Consider the following 23200-nt stretch of genomic DNA (forward strand, 5'->3'; position numbering starts at 1 on the left):
TCAATCAGAGATGATACTCTGGTTTCGGTACATATCGCAAGCATGAGGGTGCTGCAAGCAATACTTCGGCATGAGAGCAGCGGCCTGGATACCATTGGCAACAAGGTATTCACGGAAGTTCAGAATACGCTGAGTGAGCTTGGTCGTGCGCTTTTGGCCGGTCTCGTCCCGGTTACCGGACCAGACGAGCTCACCCAAAGCAGCAGCGCGGGGCCAGAAGGTAGACGAGATAGCCACATCGTCGATGTGCTCAGTCCATAGAGGAGCTTCCGCGCCAATGATGTGTTCGGCCTCGGCATGGGTGAGGTTTGTAAGGAAGTCATAGTCGTAAATGCGCTGCCAAGACTTATATGGTGCACACCAGGAGCCACCATTGCCGCCGTAGTTGAAGCTCACGCCTCCAGCTTTGTTGTATTGCTCATTGTAGCGCGGGTCATTTCCAAGGCTGCTGTCACCAGTGCCGCAGTCAAGGTAGAGGAAATCGGCTGTGGAAACAACTACATCGTAACCAGCTGAAGTGAGCTTCTTGATATTGCCGTCGCCGCTGTTCCAACTCTGCATAACGATATCCTTGGGGACGTCGCGGGCGCTCTCGGTCGCAATTGTGATGTCCTCCCACATCATGATACGGCGGTTCTTCACAGTGCGGAAGATAGGCAGGACACGGTCAAGCCAGTATTGCATGAGGTCATTGTAGGTGCGCGAGGGATCGTCGTTAAGCCACTCGGTGATGCGAGTGCTGAAGTTGTAGCAGCCCGTTTGAACCTCGTCACCACCGGAATGGAACCAGTTGTCGGGGAAGATTTTAGACAAGTCTTGGTAGACATTGTTGACGACTTCATAGGTCTTGTCGTAGATAATATCAAGCTGGCCAGGGTTGGGCTGAAGAGAGGTGTGTTGGCCATAGCCATCATCGGACCACCATGAATCGGCACAGGCGACCAATTCTGGGTCAATCTGCTGCCAACCCGCCGCTGAGTGTCCCGGCATGTCGACTTCGGGCACGACACGAATACCTCGGGCGCGGGCATAGGCAACGACGCGGCGCATATCATTCTCAGTGAAGATCTCCCTATCAGAGTACGCGTCTTTGGTCATCTCGGGGTAGGAGCTGATCTCCATGGGCCAGGACTGAGCATCACCTATGTGCCAATGCAGCACATTGAGCTTGGACAGTGCCATGCCGTCGAGCTGTTCGAGGATCTTAGGAACTGAGATAAAGTTGCGACCGCTGTCCACCATGATACCGCGGTAGGGATACAGGGGGGCATCCTTAATCTTGACAGGTTGTTCGATGATCAAGCCACCCTTGCCGTCCGAGATAATAATCTGCTGCAGGGTGGTAAACGCGTGCAGTGCGCCCCAGACAGTCTGAGCCCTGATCTTGATGCTACCGCCGTGGCTGGTCACGTCGAGGGTATATGATTCATCCACGCCATACTGGAGATCAGCATGATTGTCTATCACTTTGACATCGACATTGTAGATTACGGCGGGCGATCGCTTGGCCTTGGCACCGGGGGTCTGGCTTGGAAAGGCTGGGTAGGAAAGGATCGGGGACTCGACGGCAGCGGGGACCCATTGCAGGGTGGTGATAGTTTCCCACGCTCTCTCCCAGGCGCTAGTGACGACGCGGTTGGAGCAGCCTTTGAGAGTTGGTTCCCAGACGTGGATTGGACCGGAGGAGCCCCAGGCGATGTTGCGGGGGGCGGGAAGTGGATTCACCTGGACGGCGGAAACGGCCGTCAGGGCCCCGAGCGCACTCAGGACAGTGGCGAGCTTCATGTTGATGAGTTGAGTGAGGACCAGAGAGACAAGTCCGACTGCCAGGAGACAGGCCGGACTATTTATGTTTCTCAGTATGTGTCTCAGCATGTTAGGTGCATGCCGATCTCATGTTGATCCTGGAATGGTCTGTGTCCACGATGCAACTCTGAACATCGAGACGCGATCAACAAACAGCTCCCTTGATTTACATCATGTTACATCCGCACTAGGCCTTTTCGAGGCAATTAGCGATCGGGAAGAAGGAAATTGGCGATCGGGAGGAAGTGCAACCTTCATATGTGACGGCTAATTTCCCCAGACAGGCCAGAGGACACCTCAAAGAGGGGTATATGGGCATAAGGGGGGGCTTATATTAGTCCAATTGAGAATAGCACTGTCACACTGCTACGAAGGTGACGACCTATCTACGACAAAAGCAACCCTGGAACAACTTGAAAGGCAGAAAATCCCCACAGGGGAGCTCAGGTATCATGATTTAATTTACTTCACATCCGCTAAGCCGACTCCAATGCTTTTTCGAACGCCATTCCTTCGCGGAACTCCTCCTGAATGGCCGCAGCGGCCGCCGCAGAAGGTACGACACACGGCCGTCGAGGAAGTCCACCGTACCCGCGGTAGGACTGCAGGCCACTCTTAACGGCGATGAAGCCACCCTGAATAGCTGCCCAGTCCGCGCGCGCAACAACGGCCTGGGCCCTTTGCGCCTCCTGAACCTTCCCAGCACGATACAGTTCCATCACACGCACACACGAGCGAGGAATCATATTAGCTACACCGCCAATTATACCCGCGCCACCAGCAATGAGCGTCTGCAGGGTGAAGTCCGCGGAGCCACCGAAAGTCAAGAAATCCGGCTTCGCGGCGGCGACACGGGCCAGTTTACCCGTGTTACCACAAGTGAGCTTGCAGCCGATAATATTCGGGTGCTCAGCGAGGGTGATAATATCGTCGGAGCTAAGGTCGAGGCCCGATTGCACCCCGGGGAAATTATAGATAAGAACGGGGACGGGGGAGGCATCGGCCACAGCCCGGAAGTGGGCGTGCATGGCATCAGTGCTCACTAGCGCCCGGTAGTAGCTGGGGGCAAAACGAGGACTGCATCAGCGCCTGCTGCGCCCGAGTCCTGACAGAACAAAATGGTTTCACGCGTGGAGGCTGCACCGCATCCTGCGATGACGGGCATGCTAGTGTAGCCGGCGGCGTCGACGGCGCGGCGGGTCGCAGCCGTTATGGCCTTGCGCTCTTCACGGTCCAGGTGCACCGCTTCGCCATTGCTGCCTTGGGTTACTAGTCCAGTGACGCCACAGCGGGCCAGATATGCAGCGTGGTTCTCGACCGTTTCGATGTCGACTTCTTCGTCGGGCTTGAAGAATGCAACGGTGGGAACGTAGACACCGTGAGGGAGGGGATTCCGCTTGGCGGCACCGTTGGCAGTCATGCTGGAGTCTGGTAGGAGAGTGTTGTAGTATGATCTGCTGACCCGTTAGTGCCTGATACCCCTGTAAGTCTCCCGGATTTCTTCATACCAAATCAGCCACTGAAGAAGAATGAGGGGATCATTGTCGGGCCTCCCAGCTATTTAGCTAAAAACTGGGGATTTATCCACCCCACGTCCCCCCCACTGTATCTGGGTTAGCCATTCATGATCTTGCTGGTTACAAACTGAACTCCGGTGCGTGGGAGGCATATGATGCGTTAAGTGGTGATGCTATTGGTGTGAACACTTCATCCCCCACGCCACGGTTATGCAGGGGTTGACACGGATTTTCAGTTGCCTCCGTTGCATGTCTACATGTAGCTCTGTTCTTCCAATAAATGCTTTCTTTGCAAGGTTCATCCTGGTTCCCCCGGTTGGGAGCATGAAACTGGAGAGATCTCCGGCCTCGTGTGAGGTCTGGTGCTACGATCTGGGTATACTCCTGACGGTGCATACTCGGGATATATTTCTGCCCACGTCACGACACAAGCCATGTTGCTATTTATTTGGAGGGATGAGGGCATATCAACTGGAAAGAACAGTCTTCACTTCCCTCCTGCGATCTTAAACAGTACTTCCCTCACATTGCCGTGACTCCCCCACGGGGCAATGTGGGGGTATTCCGGTTCCGAGCTTCATGTGTTTGGTTTTATTCAGACTCCGAAATTTTCTACTTGACAAACTACAAGGAATGAGCCGAGAGAGGGCATGAGAACATCCCAAAATTGGACTTGGGGTGGTGTCAACGCCATGGGCAAGACTGAGGGTGTCGCCTCCATTGTCCCCGAATGACTCTTTCGAGGCTCAATGCAGCATCACTGCAGCATCAATGCAGAATCAATACAGATTAGGGACAATTATGAATAGAAAAAGAACAAAGACTTGTGAATTGCATTGTGAATAGAATCAAAATAAACAATAGTCCTCATCAGGATTGACATTGCTATACAAAACTGCTTGATATCCGGCATCCGCCAAGAACTTCTCGCATGCCCATCGCCATCTCATCCTCCAACGTCGACCGAATCCCTGCATCAAAGGGACCCATCCAGAGCCCGAATCTTCAAACGCCTCACAATGACCGACTGATTTCCTCGCCAGCCCCCATTGTCAGACAATGGCCATCCTGTCGCGCTCCTCGCTCCGCGGCTCTGTGCGACGAGCGCCCGAAGAACCTGCCGACGGTCTGGCACCGCCGACGAAGAAACAGCGCATTGAGGAAAATGGCCCCGACGGCCGTAAGAGCTCCCCAGATTGCCTCGATACCACCCCGGACGAACCTCCGACCGCAAAACCCCGTGCCAATCCCTTGAAACCCGCGCGCCCGCGCACCTCTACCCGTCGCACTCGCCGCGACTCCTCCTCGTCTATTGACACGGTCGCCTCCGCCGCGGGGCAATTGGCGACGCCCGTGACACGTACAAATGGGAATGGGATCTTTAAGACCCCACGCGCCCGCCGCGACCCAGTTACCCCCTCTCGCACGGCGGCGGACTTGCTGCGCGACCTTCACGAGTCGCCAGACCCATTGGATACAATATCTCCAGCGCCATCTTCCATCATCCCGAAGCAACGTCCTTTTACCCCTGCTGCAAGTCTGGAATCTGATGTCAAACGACCCCTTTCGCCTGTGACCCGCCCCACTCGTCGCCACGATAATCGGCCGCTGGCCGACAGCAACGACGACAAGGCGACTAAGGAAGAGAAACCTGCCGGAAATACAACTTCAACACAAGACCATAAGACCAGAGCGTCCGATGGCGAGCAGCCAGCATCAGTGGAGACGGGGACGGGAAGACGGTCGTTGCGTTCGGCTGACACCGGATCACGGTGCAAGAGCGAGCTCGCACAGTATTTCCATAATTATGAACAGATTATCAGTTTAGAAGAACCCGAATCTGGTAAGTCTATTTTTGCTGGGGGATGGGGTTGAGTGTATGACTGACCTTGAAACACTACACAGAATTGCTTGCCGCCAAAACAACTATCACTCTCATTAATGATCTAGCCCAACCACCTTTCTCCTCCAAACCAGACCCTACACCATTTGGGAATCCGTTACTGAAACTTCATAATTGCGAAAAGATACTACTTCCCGAACCAAAATCAGAACCATCTGGAATCGACCCACTGGGCGAAGATACCTACTTCCGTGCACACCGCAAGTTCGAAAGACAGGAGAAACAATTGCGGAACATCGAGCGCAATCGCGCACAACACGAACAGCAAGTCCTGGAGCGTCTCCTCGAAGAGCTACGCGGCTATGACTGGCTACGCATGATGGGCCTGACCGGCGTCCACGAAAGTGAGAAGAAGCTGTACGAGCCAAAGCGCGACATCATCATTCAAGAACTCGTCACCCTGGTCAACAAGTTCCAAGCTTGGAAAGACGAGGAGCGCCGTCGCAAGCTAGAAAAAGACAAACATCCCCCAGCACCGGGTCTCGAGGCTGACTCCCAGCAGCCGTCACGCAAACGATCCCGTCCTGCCGAAGATACAGACAGTTCCCCGACACCGGGGACTGATATACAAAGCACTCCAGACCTAGATCCAGACCCAAGCGACGTCGATGCCTTGGCCGCTCGGCAACTTCACCAAGAAGCGCGCTCAGCAGGCGTCAAAGTGCGCAAGTCAGCACCTGCTAGACGCAAATCCATCTCTAAACCTACCCCCATTACCACAGATCCTGCCGCCGAACCAAAATCGAAACCAAACCCCAGTCCCAAGCGAAAGAAACCTGACCAAACACAACCAAACCCTACACCGTCTGCCCCAGCGCCCCCAAAACGACCCCTCCAACAAGCGTCTCTCGCCCACTTCTGGAACCCCGTCCCACGAGACGGCCCGTTCACATCTTTTTTTCGACAGCGCCACGTCCGCGACGCAGCCATCGCCGCAACGAACGGCATCCGTCGCAGCGGCTCGCGCTCATCCCTCGCCTTCGGCCAACCAGTCCCCGACCCATCCGAGCACGAATTCGAGCTCCCACCGGAGATCCTCAATGAGGACTCCATCCAGCAGTCGCAGCGCAAGAGGCGCAGACTGAAGCGACGGACTCTCCCATGATTTCATTATCCTGACATTGCATCTGAATTATCTATTGCATGAAGGTTGGGTGGGTGTTCTTTTCCTCTATCAACAATTGCTCTTCTTTTTCCTTGTTTTATATGTACCCATAGCATCCCTACTAGCATGGCGTTCTGTGTACTTTGCACTTTGCTTCAGGACTGGGAAGTCCGGCGTTGGGAGATGGGAGTTCTATGGCTGAGGCCATTTCTTTGCTGTGTACAAATAGTTAGCTAGCCTAATGGCATCTCAATCCGAAAGGATTGAAGAGATATTTGCGAAAATTGTGCTGGTTTATAGTAGCACGGCTGTAGATATATTTGGTTGCTCTTCGTATCTCCTGGGGTAGGCTGTTATGTTCGGGGGGTTCTTGGGAGCTTCTCCTTATCCATCTCAATTGATACAGCCTTTGTGTGGGCCTAATACTTGGTCCGTTGATGTGGAGTGAATTGTATATCTCCTAGGTTGATACCCTGCTCGCATTCTGTTAAAGATACAGAGGTATGATACAGCATATAGGGTTTCAACAATGGGTTCAAATGATACTAGGAATAGGATCTCTCATGGAAGTATTGAATTGTCTGAAGATCTAGATAATATCTGCCTTTTCCTGCTATTTATGCCCCTTTGTGTGCCGAGGATCGGAGTCCTCAATTTAGCCCCTAAAGGTGGGCTTTTCGGCAGAAAAGACAAAAAGGGCGTAGCGTTAATAATCCTGCGGATAAGAGAATCCTACCTTAGGCATAGTTCTTAACACGCCCCCTTAACGTGTAGCCGTTATATATCGTAAGATCATATTATTAAGGACTAAGATAAATAAGGTTTCTCAGTTAAAAGGTGTAGCTTTTAGACTATAGGAAGGTATAAAACTAGCAGTTTTGCACTACGAAAGACGTAGGGGTTTATTCTACCGAAAGTCTATATATTTTAGGGTCGAGGTTTAAACCTACGATAAACTCTATAAATTTAGGAGCCCCGAGGGGCTTTATTAGTCTATCTATAATGTTTTTAGTCCCTTTTATATATATAAGCTTAATTTTTCCCCTTTTAACTTACTCGCGGATCTAGTGCTAATATACGTTAATATATTTTAAACGTCCTAAAATAGTAGGGTTCTTCGTTATTGTAATCGTAGACTAGCTATCGCTATATAAAGGGATAGGGGGGGAGGTCTATACTTCCTTAGTAAAAATTAAGATCTTTTAGTAGTTTTCGTAGCTAAATTACCTCTCCGCTAGTAATTAAGAGGGCTATATATTTAGCTTCGGCGCTTAATTTTACTATACTAGTCTACTTTTAAGATTTCTATAATATTAGACCCCCTATAAGGAAGAAGATATATCTAGTCCTACTTTTGCTTTCTAGGGCTAATCTATATAAGGCGTCGATATACCTCTAGAGGTCCTAATTAGGTCTAGATTAGTATATAATTACGTAATAGCTAGTACGTTCTATATAAGTAATTACTCTTTATATTAGATCCTCGTATTTAGCGTTTAGGTTTATAGTAAACTACGAAAGTATACTTACTACGAGTAAGAGGTCTAGACGTATAACTATATTAGTATAGTTAATCGAGCCTATATCGGATTAGTACTATTTTACTATCTTACTTATAGCGGTAAAGGTCTCTTCCTTTATTAGGATAATAGATAAAGGGATTACGGGTCTTAAAGTTACGGTTTTTAAGAACCTTTCGATATATATTTTTTACGAAATTATTATTTTTCCCGCCTCTCTATTATATACTATTTTTATCGAAAGATAGTAGGATAGCTCGCTAAGGTCCGACGTAGATTATTTTATTAAAATAAGGTCCTTTATAGTTTTAATAAGATCCGCTATAGAAGCTATAATTAAAAGGTTATCGATATATATAAAAATATAGACGATCGTACCGGCGCCCTCTTAATTATACTACGTATAAAGATATAGGTTAGAAGTAGATCGTATAAAGCCTTTTATTAATAAGTAGTCCCCTAATATATTAAACTAGTTTACTACTAACTATTTTAGACTATAAAAACTCTTTTTTAGGAGGTAGACTTTACCTTAGATCTCTAAAAAATCGGTATTATCTTCGAAACCTTCGGGGTAGTATATTAAGAGTCTCTCCTTTAGCGTGGCGTTAAGATATATAACGTTTACGTTAATATAAGCTATAAAAAGCTTCTTTTATATAATTATAGTAAGGAGGATCCGTAGTGTAACGTAGCTACCTATACTAGTAAAGGTCTCGGTATAGTCTAGATCTTCCTATTATTAGAAACCTCTCGCTACCTAGCGAGCTTTAAATTTTAGGGGGTTTCTATCCGTATCGAGTTTTAGTTTATATACCTACTTACCGGTAAGGATACGTATATTCTTAGCGGGTACGGGGGTAGGGATTATCTCCTAAGCTTTAATTAAACTAAGCTATTTAAACTCGATTTTTATAGCGCGGTACTACTAAGGCTAAAGAGGTAAGTTACGTACTTATCGGACTAATTTAGGGTCTTCTATCTATTTAAGGTCTATATTTTTTAGGGTTATTAGTAGGGGTAAGGTTAGGAGATTCTTAGATAATAAGGTTAGTCTAGCTTATATATATAGGATAGTAGTATATTATATTAGATCCTATATATATTTTTTATCTACCCGAGATATAGTAGTATAGAAAACCTTATTTTAGATCTTATAATTAAGGTTAGCGAGTTCTTCGGTAGATAGTCTTAGTAGGTCTACTAATAGGACCGATTCGTTACTAGAACTCTCGTCGATAAGTCTAAGATCTCCCTCGGAGTCCGAAAAAAGGGTGCTTTCTTTAGCGGAAGAAGTTATAGGGGTCTTTTCGGCGGAAGAAATTATAAGGTTTATATTATTTATAGGGTTCTTAGGGTCTATAAGGTTCTTAGGGTCTATAAGGTCCCTAGAGTCTAGGAATAGGAACCTAGACTATTTTACCGACCGTAGGGTTTCTAGTAGGACTAGGAGATTAGGATTATTATATAGGGTCTAGTCGTCTCCTTCGTCGAAAATAACGTCTCTCCGAGTTATAATCTCTCCTCTATTTCTATCTACGTTTAAACGCTAGATATAGTATTATATACTATAGTAGCTACTATACCCGACGAGTCTACCTATCTAGGCGCGGGGCTATAAATATCTACTTATTAATATACTAACTATAGCCTTAATCTCTTCGGGGCTTCTTATAACGTAAGCCTTACTACTAGGTATCTATAGGAATAAGATATTAGGTTTTCTACCGAATTATATTTTATATAGTATTTAGTTTAGGAGACCGTCTCTTTTTCTACCGAAATAGATAGTAAGGTTACGGGTTATTATTACTATTTTTATTAGTTTAGGCTATAGTATATCTAGGAGTCTAATATCGTCGAGAATAGCTCTAATACGTTCTTATACTATTTATATTATTCTTTCGACTTTACTATTTTACCTATATATATATAGTACTAAGAAATATAAACGGGTATTAGTATCCTTAGCCTATTTTTATAGGCGGAAGTTATTAAACTCTTCTCCGTAATCTAATTAGAAGGCTCTAATCTCTAATCTACTAGGTAGTAATATTTTACTTCCTAGTACTAGTAGCGGGGGGAGATCGGGGGTTATAAATATCTTAATTATTATCTCCCTTTTAGCGGAATATAGTTTTACTATTTTAATTATAAGGTCTAGAACGAAGTCTTTATAGGAGGTAAACTATATTTCTCCCTATCCGTCGAAGTTATCGATACTAATTATCTAGTATTAGTAACTACCTCCCTAACCTTTAGGTATTTTACCCCCGCCCCCTAGATTAAGGTATACGAGATCTCCTATTTTACTAGATCTATATAAAACTAGGGTTCTACGGGGTACGAGCTAGGCCTTTCCGATTTAGTAGTAGCTATAGGGTCTTTTAGGGATAAGTAGGCCTATAATATTAATACCTTCTATAATTTTTACCGTTTCCTATAGGGGTTTAATCCCTATATAGTATAGTCTATAGTACTAGATATCGATATTAACCCTATCCTTTTTAAGCTTAGTAGGTAGCTCGCTAGGGGGAGTCTCGCTAGGAGAAGTCGAGGTAGTCTTTAAAGACTATTATTTTAAGCCACTAGACGAGTTTATCTTCTATATCTTTATTACTCTACGGGTAGCGAGTATTTCTACCTTTTCTACCTAAGAAAAGGGTCCCTTTTTCGGTAGAAGAGATATTACTTTTTTCGGCGGAATAGCGCCTTTCACTAGTTAGCTAGGTGAACTTACGGCGTTTTCTAATTTTTACGTACTTAGGCCCCCTAGCTAGGGGTAGGGGTCTCTTAGAATAACCTCTATATTATTAGTCTAAGAAATTAGGTATCCGTAGGTAGTTTTTTCGGCGGAAATAGGAGTATCGGCCTAAGTTTTTAGGTATCTAACGCCCCCTACTTCCTACGCTATTATTAAAACTAACGTTTCTAGATCTAGGGTCTAGTATTAGTATATATAGCGAACGTTTAGTATCTAATTTTTACCCTTTCGTAGTCCTTTTATAAGAATACTACTATCTAGTTTTCGGAAAATAACCTCGTCTCCGTATATCGCTATAATCCTATAGTTAGCGAGCCTAGGCTATAAGATAAGGTTACTATAGAGTTTAGGGAGATATATAGTCCTAGTAAGAATAAGATCTCTCTCTTACCTAGTCCCGTCGTCGACTATAATCTTAATATCTCCGATTATACCTTAGACTAGCTAGTTTATTAGGGCTATTTTAATTATAGTAGTTAGTGGTTTCGTAGTGCCTAGTATAAAATAGTCTAGCGAGCTAATTATATATTCGTCGTAGGCTATATCGTAGATCTAGTTATTAATTAAGATACTAGTTAAGAAGTTTTATACCTCGTAACTATATTCGACCTATATAATTAGGGTTTCCGTAGTCCGTTTAGGTACTAAATTAGGGTTTTTAGCTAGTATTTCTTAGCGGGGTACCCCTTCTTTTTATAGAAGGTATATACTAATCCTAGAGATCCTCGTCGTATATAGGGTCCTTATAGTTTTATAGGTTTACTAGTTTCTATAGATAAGGTCCTTATAGCTATCTTTTTACCGGCGGCGAGGTTATCTTCTTCTCTTTATAGTTCGCTATATAAGCGATCGAAGAGGTATTAGTCTAGCTAGTTAGTTAACCTACTAACTATTTTATTATAGTTAAGCTTCTATAGGTACTATTCTAGGCTATTAAGGTATACTATAAATTCTATATATTTTTCGAGTTCGTCTATTTCTTATAGCTTAATTAGTAGACTCTCGATTAGGGGATATATAATAGTTTTATTAGTCTATATAGTCTTAAATACCTCGATTAGGGTTCCGATATTATAGATATAGGATACGTATAGTACTTTTATTATAATAGCGCCTTATTCGGCGGTAAAAGTATCCTTTATATCGTATTAATTTTATAATTCCTACTAGATACGCTCGGGTTCTAGAGGGCTCGGCGGTATAATATTTTTCGCTAAGTCTAAGTATATAGTATTTAGGATAGTAAGCTAGGCTACTCCCTTCTATATATTTAGTATATAGTATTTCTCGTACGAAGGGGGTAATAATCCTACCTTACCGTCGATAACTTATTCGAGAAGGTTTTAGTTTAGCACTTACCGTATATTAGCGGCCTAGGTACGGTAATTATTTAATCTTATAAGTTTTAGTCCTTTATATTCTTCTTTTCTTTTAAATATTTTCCCGAGGTCCTTAGTGAAACTAAGGTATTAAAGGGTGTTTTCTTCCTCTTCTCGGGTATTATTCTTTAGGGTAGCGTAGCGGTTACGTAGCGAGAATATAGAGCTATCTTAATTAAATCGGTTTAGGTTATTAATCTATATTAATAGGACTTATATATTAGTCTCGATAGACTCGGAGACTTTAGCGGGGGGTCTACCCGCTACGAGCTACCTAGTTAGTCCTTAGGGCTACTAGGTATAGAGATACTTAGTCGACTCGAGTTCTCTAGCTAGTTAATCCGCGGGGTTTAGACGTTATAGGCCCTAGCCGGGGTCTATATTTCTAGTGCTAGCGGGAGCTATAGGACTATTATTTCCTCCTTCGTTATCGCTACCCTCGCCTAAGGCGCTACTATAGTTATTATCGGACCCTAATTCGTCTAGTCGGTCGGCGTCGGAGTCGAAGGGTTCGTAGGGTATATAGAGTGTATTAGGTGCACTAGATACCCCCCTATCTCGCTAGGACCGTCGGGTAATAGGGGTTATAATAAAATTAATAAAAAAATAGGTAGATCTACGAGAGATCGAGAGGTATAGGTATAAAATAAGAGGTAAGATATATGTAAGAAGAAGAGAGAGATCCTAGGGTAAGGACCTATATATATAGGTCTAGGCAAAGATCAGATAAAAAGGTGTATAGGGGTAAGCAAATATTTACTAGTAAATATAGCAAATAGACTATACTGCGCAATTTAGGTATTCCGGCTATTAGAGACAGCCGGGCTTATAACCTATTAAAGATATAGAGGTATGATATAGCATGTAGGGTTTCAATAATAGGTTCAAATGATACTAGGAATAGGATCTCTTATAGAAGTATTAAATTGTCTGAAGATCTAGATAATATCTGCCTTTTCCTGCTATTTATGCCCCTTTGTGTGCCGAGGATCGGAGTCCTCAATTTGGCCCCCAAAGGTGGGCTTTTCGGCAGAAAAGACAAAAAGGGCGTAGCGTTGATAATCCTGCGGATGAGAGAATCCTGCCTCAGGCATGGTTCTCAACACATTCGAGTTGATTTGACCTGGATATATTGCCCCTTGATTGAACCTTTGCAGTTGTTCGTCCATCTAAGTACCATCATCCCATGGTATACAGAACCATGATGTGGTTCTAGTTGTGATCAATCGTGCCGTGATATGCAGAATTAGGTTGGAACCTGGAGGAATATAGTTTGAATGTGGAAATCGGAATATTTATCCGTGCAAACTCTGAGTGGCGAGTGGCGAGTTACAGGAGTGCGGAGTTCGGTGCATGTCTATCTGAAAGAAGCGTATACAACGTACTCCGTAGTGGTATCGTCCATGCTTAATATATATAATACTCCATATCCCCAGAGAGAATAAAAAACGCTTTCTAAAAAGAAACCGGAGAGCGAATGTTTTAGTCTGATCATGTCGGCTGCAATAGTATTCTTTTAATGCTACTTCAATTCAAGCAGGATTATCCGAGATAGTATGTGGCGCGCCAATGTGTCGGTCCTCATACCATTGGCGTTGTAGTGTTGAGATTGTGCCTAGGTCTACCCCTGAACACTTGTCTCAGCATCTGGCAGCATCTGGCCCATGTTTGATTGAGTGGATATCGCATCATACGAGGTTCCATCTCGTATAATGGGGGCCGCTTGTGACCGACGATAGTAGATGGGACTTCATACCGAGTACAGATTCTATACCGAACAACTTACGTAGCTCTAGCCAAAATAATAGAAGCATAAAGAACGAATTAATAAAGGCATGCCGAGCCCATCAAGCCGGAACACCTCCGAGCCGATCTCCGAGTGAAAGTCGGCCCGTCTCCTGGAGATACTGGTCGGTGATAGGCTGCAGGGACAAAATTTAAGCTCAAAACGCATGGGAATCCTGCAGGAGCGGGCCGAGAAGCATCAGGCGTTAGAGTTTTTCTTTTTTGGTTTTTCTACGGGTTTTTTTACTCTAGGTTTGGCCTGTAAACTTTCAGAGTCAGAGACTTTTATATAGTGAGGCCGGCATCGGAGCGAAGTTTTCCTTTCCCCAGTTTTGGCAGGCAAATTGGTGGTCATTCGGTCCAATGAGCCAAGGTCTTCCGGACCTTTCTATTACGTCGCACTCTGGTGATTCGTCCCTCGAGGTCCGCGTGTCGGCGATCCACATCCCCTTTGGGTGGCGGACTCTTCAGTCTTCATTTAGACTATGGATTTTCATTTTCGATTTTCTACCTTTTTTTAGGAGTATTCTTCCTTTCGATTAATATCTCGGTCTTTCTTTTGCAATTACTTGCTAGGATTTGAGTGTATCCTTGGTTTTTTTCTCGTTACACTCCCGATATTCAGATCTACTACCCGAAGCTCCCGGTGTTGATTTTGATATTGGCTTCATTATGAGGTCCTCGCCTGCTGACTCGAACCTCGATTCGAGGGAGAAGAATCTGAATCCCGACCTATACCACGATCCCGAGAAGCTGGTGGAGAAATCAAAAGTCAGACAAGATGCCTTCGGTGATGAAGAGTTCGCCGAAGTGAAGTACAAAGTACTTACGTGGTGGTATGTTTGGATAGCTCAATTTGTGCATAGTTTGTGTGTAACTAACATCGATCTACTTTAGGCAATGTGGTCTGCGTATGTGAACAGATCCTTGTCGATCAATTTCAACCCTAAGTCTAACATCTCTACTAGTCATGGTCGCTGAAACAGTATCACTGGGTGTCCTGTCGTTGCCTGCTGCAGTTGCTGCCATAGGACTTCTTCCGTATGCTCACCCCTGACTCAACGTACAGGAGGTTTGAAGCTAATTCCTACCCACAGTGCCATACTCGTCTTGGTTTTCCTAGGCATCCTGTCCACATACACTGGCTACGTGATCGGACAGATGAAATGGAAATATCCACACATCACCACCGTGGCCGATGCAGGCGAAGTGATAGGCGGCCCAATTGGCCGTGAAATCGTCGGCACTGCCTTTGTCATTTTCCTCATCTTCGCCATGGCTAGTCACCTGTTGACCTTCACTGTGGCCATGAACACCATCACCAACCACGGCACTTGCTCCATCGTCTTCGGCATCGTCGGAATGATCCTTTCCTTCATCTGCTCTCTCCCTCGCACTCTCGCCAAAATGTCATGGTTATCTTTCGTTTGTACGTTCCTCGCCCCCCTCTAACCCTAACACCACTAACAAACACTCCCAGCATTCGGAAGTATCCTAACAGCAGTCCTAATCACCATGATCGCCGTCGGCATCTCCGGAAAAGGCGAGGGCGTCGTCGCAGTCGTCCACACAGACCTTTTCCACGGCTTCGGAGCAGTCTGCAACATCGTCTTCGCCTTCTGCGGCCACGCAGCCTTCTTCGGCCTCATGGCCGAACTCAAAAACCCTAAAGACTTCACCAAATCCCTCTGTCTCCTGCAAGGCCTCGAGATGGCCCTGTATGTCGTCACCGCCGTGGTCATCTACCGCTACGCAGGAGACGCAGTCACATCCCCAGCCCTGGGCTCCGCCTCGCCGGTCGTCGCGAAGGTCGCCTACGGCATCGCCCTCCCCACCATCATCATCGCGGGCGTCATCAACGGCCACGTCACAATCAAGTACGTCTACCTGCGCATCTTCCAGGGCACAGACCGCATGCACAAGCGCGACTGGGTCGCCACAGGCACCTGGATCGCCATCGCCGTGGTGTTGTGGGTGATTGCATGGATTATTTCCTCCGCGATCCCTGTGTTCAGTGACCTGCTCAGCCTGATCACCGCGCTATTCGCTAGTTGGTTCACCTTCGGACTCAGCGGTATCTTCTGGCTATTTATGAATAAGGGAAAGTGGTTCTCTTCGAAGAGGAAAATTGCTCTGACCGTGCTGAACTTGTTTGTTTTTGCTATCGGTGTCACTATCTGTGGTCTCGGTCTCTGGGTTTCTGGAAAATCTATCCATGATAACCCCAGTAGCTCCAGTTTCTCGTGTGCGAACAATGCTTAATTGCGCGGTTACTGTCGATGTTTAAAAAAATGGGTATAAAGGGCAGGTGGCGTTTTGGGCTTTTTTGGGATATAGATTTGGCATGTTTCCAAACCCTCGAGCTACGGCTTGTGTGGAATCCTTTTTTTGCGTTGCATACTTACACTTGCATCTACATAGTGATGTCGTTTGACAATAGACTTGTATGAATATAATTATATTTTGGAATATCAATGGGCTCACTATCGTAGACCTCAAAAAACAAGATCTCTCAAACGACTTGGCAAATCTCAGCACAGTGTTGTTGCTATATGCAATCTCCTAGCTGTGTGAAAATCACCCCGATTCGCTGGAAAGGCTGAGCCTTCTCAGGTGTCCTTGCTCGCATACTCCCCATTCGAGCCGGACAGCGCGTGGCATACCATCGGCAAAGATAGCAAAGAGGTTATTGACTGGTGACAGAACCGAGTCATTGGCCGGATTTTTCATCCGCGTAGCAGGTGGGCCGGTAGTCAACTGGAATGGATATTGCTTGTCAGGTGGTCTGTTATCCTTCAGAGACGGATGCAGATTGGTGAGATGTCGAATATCAGGAGCGCGAGACGCTCGAGCTGTCTTTTTTGCTGAAGAGTTGGAGCGTCAGCGGACATTTCTGGGGTCCAGTTTGGGGTATTTCTGTACTCCGTATAAATTCGACTATTGTAAATAGAGACACCTAGCAAGATATTCCTCCACAGCCGAAGGCGAGGAAAGCAACGAGTGATGGTATGTTCAGTGAAAGTGATGGATCTTGGCCTATCTTGGTTTTTGGTAGATTATGAAGGGAATATGGTAACTAAGACATGATTTTATTGTCTTGAATCTGGTTTGGATCATCGGATAAGCCAATGTAACTATTTTGCCTCTGGTGTAATGATGCAAGTGGCTAGGATATCAAGCCTTGACGCATTATCGGATGCCCCGGGGAATCACTATTCAAGTGGGTTGGCATGGCTGTTCATTCCCCCTGTGCGACTACGAATACCCAATGTCACCTTGACAGAGCATAAGATGTGTAGATAAGGTATCTGCTTTCGCAGGCCATTATATTCTCGATGACATCTCCCAGTCAAGTGGTGTTATCGATGCAGTCGTTGCCGGTAACCGAATCACATACGTGTTAAGCTGCACAGGTGACTTGGTTACCTAGTAAGTGCTGGCAGTAAATCCTGTTCGGATTTGACCAGGGAGTATTTGTCAAACAATGCAGTAGGCCCAAGACCAGTGAGCTTTATCTCATCAGTGTGCTTTTAGGGACACCCAGAGACAGAGAGGATTGTAATTTGATCCTAGACTGGCATAAACGTGACGGGCGATGCTTCCATCGAGCGAGGTACCTAGTCCGAGATTACACGAGACCTGACGAATGTTAGTCTTTGGACTCGACGATTCGGCACGCGATTAAGAAGATGGAAGAAGCCCTCAGAGAGAAGATTAGGGTCGTCAATGCCTCGCACATCCGCAGATGGTGTGGCTTTCCGGCTAAGGATGATATACGTGTGTTCATCATAAACGGGCAGGAGGAGAGGAGGTTGAACGGAGATGACTTACGATATCAAGTATCTGTCCTGCGAGGAGTGTAGATGTTCATTAATTGCGTCCCCTTGTGTCGGACTTCGGGGCTTCTGTCCGGGTGGTCAAGTTGTGGACTGGGGGGTGGGCTCAAACATTGTGCAATAGGTCAAGTAAGTCAGTCATCGTAGGAGATAATCCTGCGACTTTGGTAGGGCATCTGCGACACCGCTGGTCTTTCTGCGGCCTGTGGCTCTTGAGTGTCATCTCCGTAGTCCAGGGGCTCGGAATTTGTATCCTCAACAGTATGTTTCTTGGATCCTTGGCGTGGCCGTGATCGCTTCTTGTCACCACCCGGAGGATGCGACTTGTCATCCAGAGGCCGCTTCTCAGATGCATGATCTAGCTTACTCTCCGATCCATCAGCTAGCGATGAATGCATGCGAGATTCGTATTCTGCTTCTTCCTGTTGTCGCTGCCTCTGTCGCAGCAGAGCGTGTATCTCACTGTGTCTGAAAATCTGGATTTCTTCATCAGTGAGAGTGCGCTTCACTCCGTCTGGGTAGTATCCAAGGTCATCTTCCGTGGTCTCATCGTGTTCAGGAGGGAACGTGGACGGCTGTTGACTGGGAAAGTGCTTGGCTTGGAAGGCCTGGAGGTCTTCCTAGATATGACGAGAGATTAGAAAAGATCAAGATAACGAGGTTTGGGAATGCTCACCAGCGTTACAGTTGGGACCTGCATGGTGCTCAGGGGTTGACGAGAAAGATAAGTGAGAGTGTCGCAGGAAGACGCGATCAAATAGATACACAAAATTACCGTAATTACCGTATTGAACACAGGTCGACTCTTGTGACTTCTCCAGCCCTAACTTATAACGTACAACTGTTATTGGTATTGGTACTTCTTTACGTAGCTTTATGATCTTATCTACGACCTCTGTCGCTTTGAGTACGTGTTTGAATTAGCACTTCTGTGCAAATCCAGTCCTTGTCCTTTGGTAGCAACTCTGGGGGTTGCTTTGGGTATGTGTTTTCCAAGGTTTCAATCTCTGCGATGGAAAGATGCAAAAGGATGGGACTAATGAACATTTAGTGAGTTTACTATGCTGTTCCCCTCTCGCCCCTCTTATGTGCCAACGGCAAAGGGCCTGGATACAAGCTCTTCAGGAAATAATCAATTTTGCTTCGGTGCTACTAAAGGAAATGCGCCAGATCAAAAACAATCGCTGTGTACGCAGCTGCACAAACTAATTCCAAGACGAGACTCACCCAGCACTGATGTTTTCCTCACGAAATTATGCCCATTGCCACACCTGGTGGCGGGGTTATCGGTCGCATTGACTAGACTCACTTCAGTCATGGGAGGTTCTGATTCGATCCAAGAATTCTTTTCTAGGCAAGGTCGAGAGAACGAGGATCTATCTGTTAAATCGGACATTGTGACAGAGAGCGTTTCAGCGGTGGAGCTCGAATTATTTCCAAATCGGTCCCAATGTCTTGTCTCTAGGTATGACTGATCACTGCTTTAGCATCAGCGGATATGTCCCGGAAATACTCTACGGAGTCACACTAAAGATGGCACTTACTTTATTCTAAGTAGTGACTGGCCCTGTTAGTTCTGGTAGATTATCTTTCCTTCAAGCCTTTCTCGCCACGCTAAACCTCACAGATCGAAGATTGTCTATGGGCTCGGCAAAGATGACTGCCTCTCATCCCCCTTATTCCTCTACCACACTTACAGTAAATTTCCAATGCCCCTCTTCTCCATTCGTTCATGCTGGCAATGATTGCGATATCAATAACAGGGCAGCCTGCTTCTCCTCCTTCATGACCTAGACCCATCTCATGGATGAGGATTATCGTTTGAAACAAATCAAGGAAGCTTACGCATGGAAAGGACAAGCGGTGTTCTCCTTTTCATCACCCCTTTGTCACGCGATCGCCTTTTTCAAGTCTTCACTCCCTTAGCCTACCGTTATACTGTGTTTCCTTGCTCCTTTGTCTTACTATTTGATTTGCATTCCTTGATTGACTTTGCGTATTGTGTGAGCTCATTTCGCCAAGCTCTAAGCTTGTTACTGGTCTCATGTCTTCAATATTCCAGAATATAGCATTTCACAGACGAAGAGATGTCCCGAAGAACTCGACTTCTTTCGATTCGGGCTGAAGAAATCATATCAGAAAGTATCCAACTTCTTTCACCTCGGCTGTACATCGAGAATCACATATGTTTGAAGCTTTTATGAATACAGCCATTGTTCTAAATGGTATATTTTTTTACAGGTTATTAAGGAAAACTTTACTAAAGTCCTTAGGTTTTTACTATTTCATCGGGATTGAGGCTTCTTGAAACTGAGCCTTGATGCACTCTAATTACTGTGCCCTCATGGTAACTTGCAACTATCCGTATGGTTCTTTGACATATAACTCTAAGTTTGATGTTTGGTGTGGCTGTGCAACCTGCAGATAAGGTTACCGTGGATAAAAATAGAATCCGATAAATTTTAGGTTATTTTCTTAGTGTCCTTTTTTTAAACGCTTATCCCAGAAGTCAATTGACTACCGAAGTTCACATGCTTGTATAGTGCACAATGCGAAATGTGCCGATTAGCGAGGTGCGATAAACCTCCGAAGGACTAAGGCCCCCTAACACAAGGAACTGGGAGTTATGAAATCAACTTGACCGAATGATTCTCCAAAGCTATGTCGATTGGGGCGTCGATATTTTATCGCATAAAGACAAACCTGGAGTTAGTGTGAAAGTTGTTTTCAAATTCAACCCTTTGGGAAAGCCTAGGAAAGTCCAGATGGTCTGATATCATCGGTGCTTCAATACCCGAGCACCAAATCAGATCAAGTGGTCGCACCTACTGACTGCGCCTGATTACATTATGCCGTTCAAAATATAGCATGGCGGCGAAAAATACATGTGGAGGACCGGACCCCGAATCAGACGGAGTGCAATTGAGAAAGGACAACACGTTTTTCCTTGGGAGAAGGCACCCCAGATCAGGCCCTTTAAAATAGATGGACGGGCTGCGCAGACGATCTAACCGAATTTCCACACACATTGAATAAACTCCAGATCTTGCAGGCTACATTCAATACTGAATATAGTATTTATCGCTATGTTGTCAACCATTTGAGAATTTTTACGCCATGCGGGATGGTGGAGCCATGCGCGCCATGCTGATGGATTCTTTCACATACTATCGCGTGCTCGAATATGCCACTTCATAAATCAATATAACCACCATCCTTTTTGAAAGGACTTCACAATGTGAGGCCTATGTGGGCTCTAGATGAAATATATGGACGTGAAGAAGCATAAAGTACAATCAATGCCACCAAGAACTAGCGGATAGCTGGTAGTCTTACAGGACTTGACCTGACGTATATGAGGCAGAATCTCGTCTCTGTTCGTTAAGTCCACTGATTCCGTATCATATTCAGTTTGTCGCGATTGTCGCCCCCACTTTCTCCAGCAAAAGGAAAATGGAGAACGGATATTCCCTGCTGTCTGCCCGAGTAAAGTTCAGGATAATGTGTAGGCGATGTATATGTCCCTCCGTATTGCATATATTAACAAGTAATTAGGATCCAAGTTCTTTAAAGAAAACGCGATGGGACCGATGAATGGGTAACCTGCGGTGTAGATCGCAAGCACAACGGCCTAAAGTACGACATGTGAGGTCTACAAAAAGGTACACCCGTGGACGTTGCTGTAGAGTCACGCCTTCCTTCAACACGTCTCTTTTCACCTTCTGTATTCGTGAATCGGGTCTACCTCAGGCTATCAGTGGAGACGGAGGTCGGAAGCCACTCGGGCAAACGTGAAGGCGTACAAAGTAGATATGTGACCAACTCTTAGATGTGCCCCAGATTTTCGTTTTTTATCGCTTAAGGACATTTTTCCACTCGAATCAATAATTTCTTCCCTCCACAAAGAGCACATCCCGTCTCCTAGCCTTCTCAAATGCGCTGATATATCTGCCTTATCCCAATTTCTGGTAGTCGAGGGTTGAAGTGTGACCGCGTCATTTTCCCACCTCAGCAACTTGATTTGGTTTAACCTTCGCATTATTTCAGTCAACAAGGATATTTGTTCCGGCATTCCAAGGTTATCGCGCATATGCGACAAATGCGCAGTGCCTAACTGGGGGCTTAAGCGCCGGACTTATCACGGCCGAGTTTGCGTCCGTATGCAGATCGCTACTATATCCCTGCATCACGCGATGACCAACGTACATGGGAGCGGGTCGAGCAGTTACATTGTGACGTTTAAAAAAGGGAACAAAAAGGCGGGGACAAATATATCAGAAACCTTAGACGCCGATGATTATATTGACTTAATAACAGGATCCCGCTATTAAATCACTCATGCTATCTTTGCCTGATATCGCTTTGATGATGCACACCATTTGAGATGGGTGTCCACGAAGGCCAAAACGGTGTTTTCGAGAATTGCGTCGTGCTTCCCGGTCTGTGCACCATGCAGGTGCTCATACAACTGCATTGCAGATGCAAGACACAAGTTGTGGATACCGCATACTTCCTTGATAGTATTTGGTAGTAGCAGGTTGATTTGATCAACATCCGAGCCTATTTTTTCTTCCATGGATACCAGGACTGCGTTCATGGTCTCCCCATTCCGACGATCCTTTTCCAGGCCTACAAGGTCGTTTTGCAGTCCGAGGACCAGGCCAACACGCTCTTGGAGTTGTCGCAGGCCGCAAAGATATTCTCCTCTGATGGGTGGGTGCAGTGTGCGAATCAGAGTGAAGAAGGGATGGATTCCCATCGTCTTCCCACGAAATTGTAGGTATGTCTCGAGATCATTGGGCAGTATGCCTTGTCGAAAACGAAGTTCCTCGAGGAGACCCTCACACATATCACATATATCGTTGCTGAGCTCCCTGGCGGCAGCATCTGAGAGGTTTAATTGGTGGATGCAATAATCTTGGAATAAACAGAGGATTGACGCGACCTTGTTGGCCGGAGAGACTAATCATATCCACCAATATTAGTGATGGGGGCTTCCATTTACTCTCTTGCCTGACATACCGTGTGCCTGATTTCCCTCAAGCTTCAGAATTGTCTCTTCCAGGGCAAAGATAGCGTCATTTGGCGGCATAGCTTCGAGAATATCATCCGCAGCGCAGTTCGCTGCTAGCCACGCCGTCATGCAAATACGAACATTTTCCGATTGTACATTGGGGAAGAAGAGGTTGATAGCAGCGGCTTCTGCAAAACATCTCTCATAGAAGTCTTTGGTGTCTCCGGCTTTCTCCGGGTGAATGGAAGCCTTGAAATGGGCATGTGCATAGATAACGGCCGATGGAGGGGCTGGATCGACAGTGACTATCTCATAATGAGGAATCTTGAGCTACTTAGAGATTACTCGGTTAGTGATTGTTCGCCAATATTCAGGAAGGTAGATGAAAATGGCTCACCTGGAGGGAAACGTCTTGTATTCCCAGGGGAATCTCGCAGGACTTGAGGACAGGCCGATCATTCAGTCGCTTATAATCGGGAACATTGCCTATTACATGAGTTGGAAGATAGGTTCGAGCAGTAGGAACGATCATGTCATGGTGGCGACGAAGGGTATAATTGCAGGAAGTCAT

At 45.9% G+C, this 23200-nt stretch overlaps 6 protein-coding genes across 6 annotated transcripts; 2 read left to right on the top strand and 4 right to left on the bottom strand.

Moving 5' to 3' along the window:
* On the bottom strand, positions 1-1785 carry N7457_006243 (beta-N-acetylhexosaminidase; the record flags this gene model as incomplete). The annotated part of the gene is made up of 1 exon (XM_057177287.1): positions 1-1785. One exon carries the CDS (start codon positions 1783-1785, stop codon positions 1-3), a length of 1785 nt encoding a protein of 594 aa, XP_057031589.1.
* Positions 1786-2282: 497 nt separating this feature from the next.
* On the bottom strand, positions 2283-3226 carry N7457_006244 (dihydrodipicolinate synthase family protein; the record flags this gene model as incomplete). Its single annotated transcript, XM_057177288.1, has 2 exons — positions 2283-2848; positions 2917-3226. The coding sequence occupies 2 exons, from the start codon at positions 3224-3226 to the stop codon at positions 2283-2285; spliced, it is 876 nt and encodes a 291-aa protein (XP_057031590.1).
* Positions 3227-4382: 1156 nt separating this feature from the next.
* On the top strand, positions 4383-6331 carry N7457_006245 (acetyltransferase SAS4-like domain-containing protein; the record flags this gene model as incomplete). The annotated part of the gene is made up of 2 exons (XM_057177289.1): positions 4383-5166; positions 5229-6331. 2 exons carry the CDS (start codon positions 4383-4385, stop codon positions 6329-6331), a joined length of 1887 nt encoding a protein of 628 aa, XP_057031591.1.
* Positions 6332-14451: 8120 nt separating this feature from the next.
* N7457_006246 (neutral amino acid permease) lies at positions 14452-16041 on the top strand (the record flags this gene model as incomplete). The annotated part of the gene is made up of 5 exons (XM_057177290.1): positions 14452-14615; positions 14677-14690; positions 14748-14820; positions 14877-15208; positions 15260-16041. 5 exons carry the CDS (start codon positions 14452-14454, stop codon positions 16039-16041), a joined length of 1365 nt encoding a protein of 454 aa, XP_057031592.1.
* Positions 16042-17749: 1708 nt separating this feature from the next.
* N7457_006247 (DUF3807 domain-containing protein) lies at positions 17750-18315 on the bottom strand (the record flags this gene model as incomplete). The annotated part of the gene is made up of 2 exons (XM_057177291.1): positions 17750-18235; positions 18292-18315. 2 exons carry the CDS (start codon positions 18313-18315, stop codon positions 17750-17752), a joined length of 510 nt encoding a protein of 169 aa, XP_057031593.1.
* Positions 18316-21951: 3636 nt separating this feature from the next.
* N7457_006248 (terpene synthase family protein) lies at positions 21952-23200 on the bottom strand (the record flags this gene model as incomplete). Its single annotated transcript, XM_057177292.1, has 3 exons — positions 21952-22577; positions 22638-22959; positions 23027-23200. The coding sequence occupies 3 exons, from the start codon at positions 23198-23200 to the stop codon at positions 21952-21954; spliced, it is 1122 nt and encodes a 373-aa protein (XP_057031594.1).

This window comes from Penicillium paradoxum (genome assembly GCF_028828445.1).
Source record: "Penicillium paradoxum strain IBT 22861 chromosome Unknown utg000005l_segment0_segment0, whole genome shotgun sequence".
Taxonomy (NCBI): domain Eukaryota; kingdom Fungi; phylum Ascomycota; class Eurotiomycetes; order Eurotiales; family Aspergillaceae; genus Penicillium; species Penicillium paradoxum.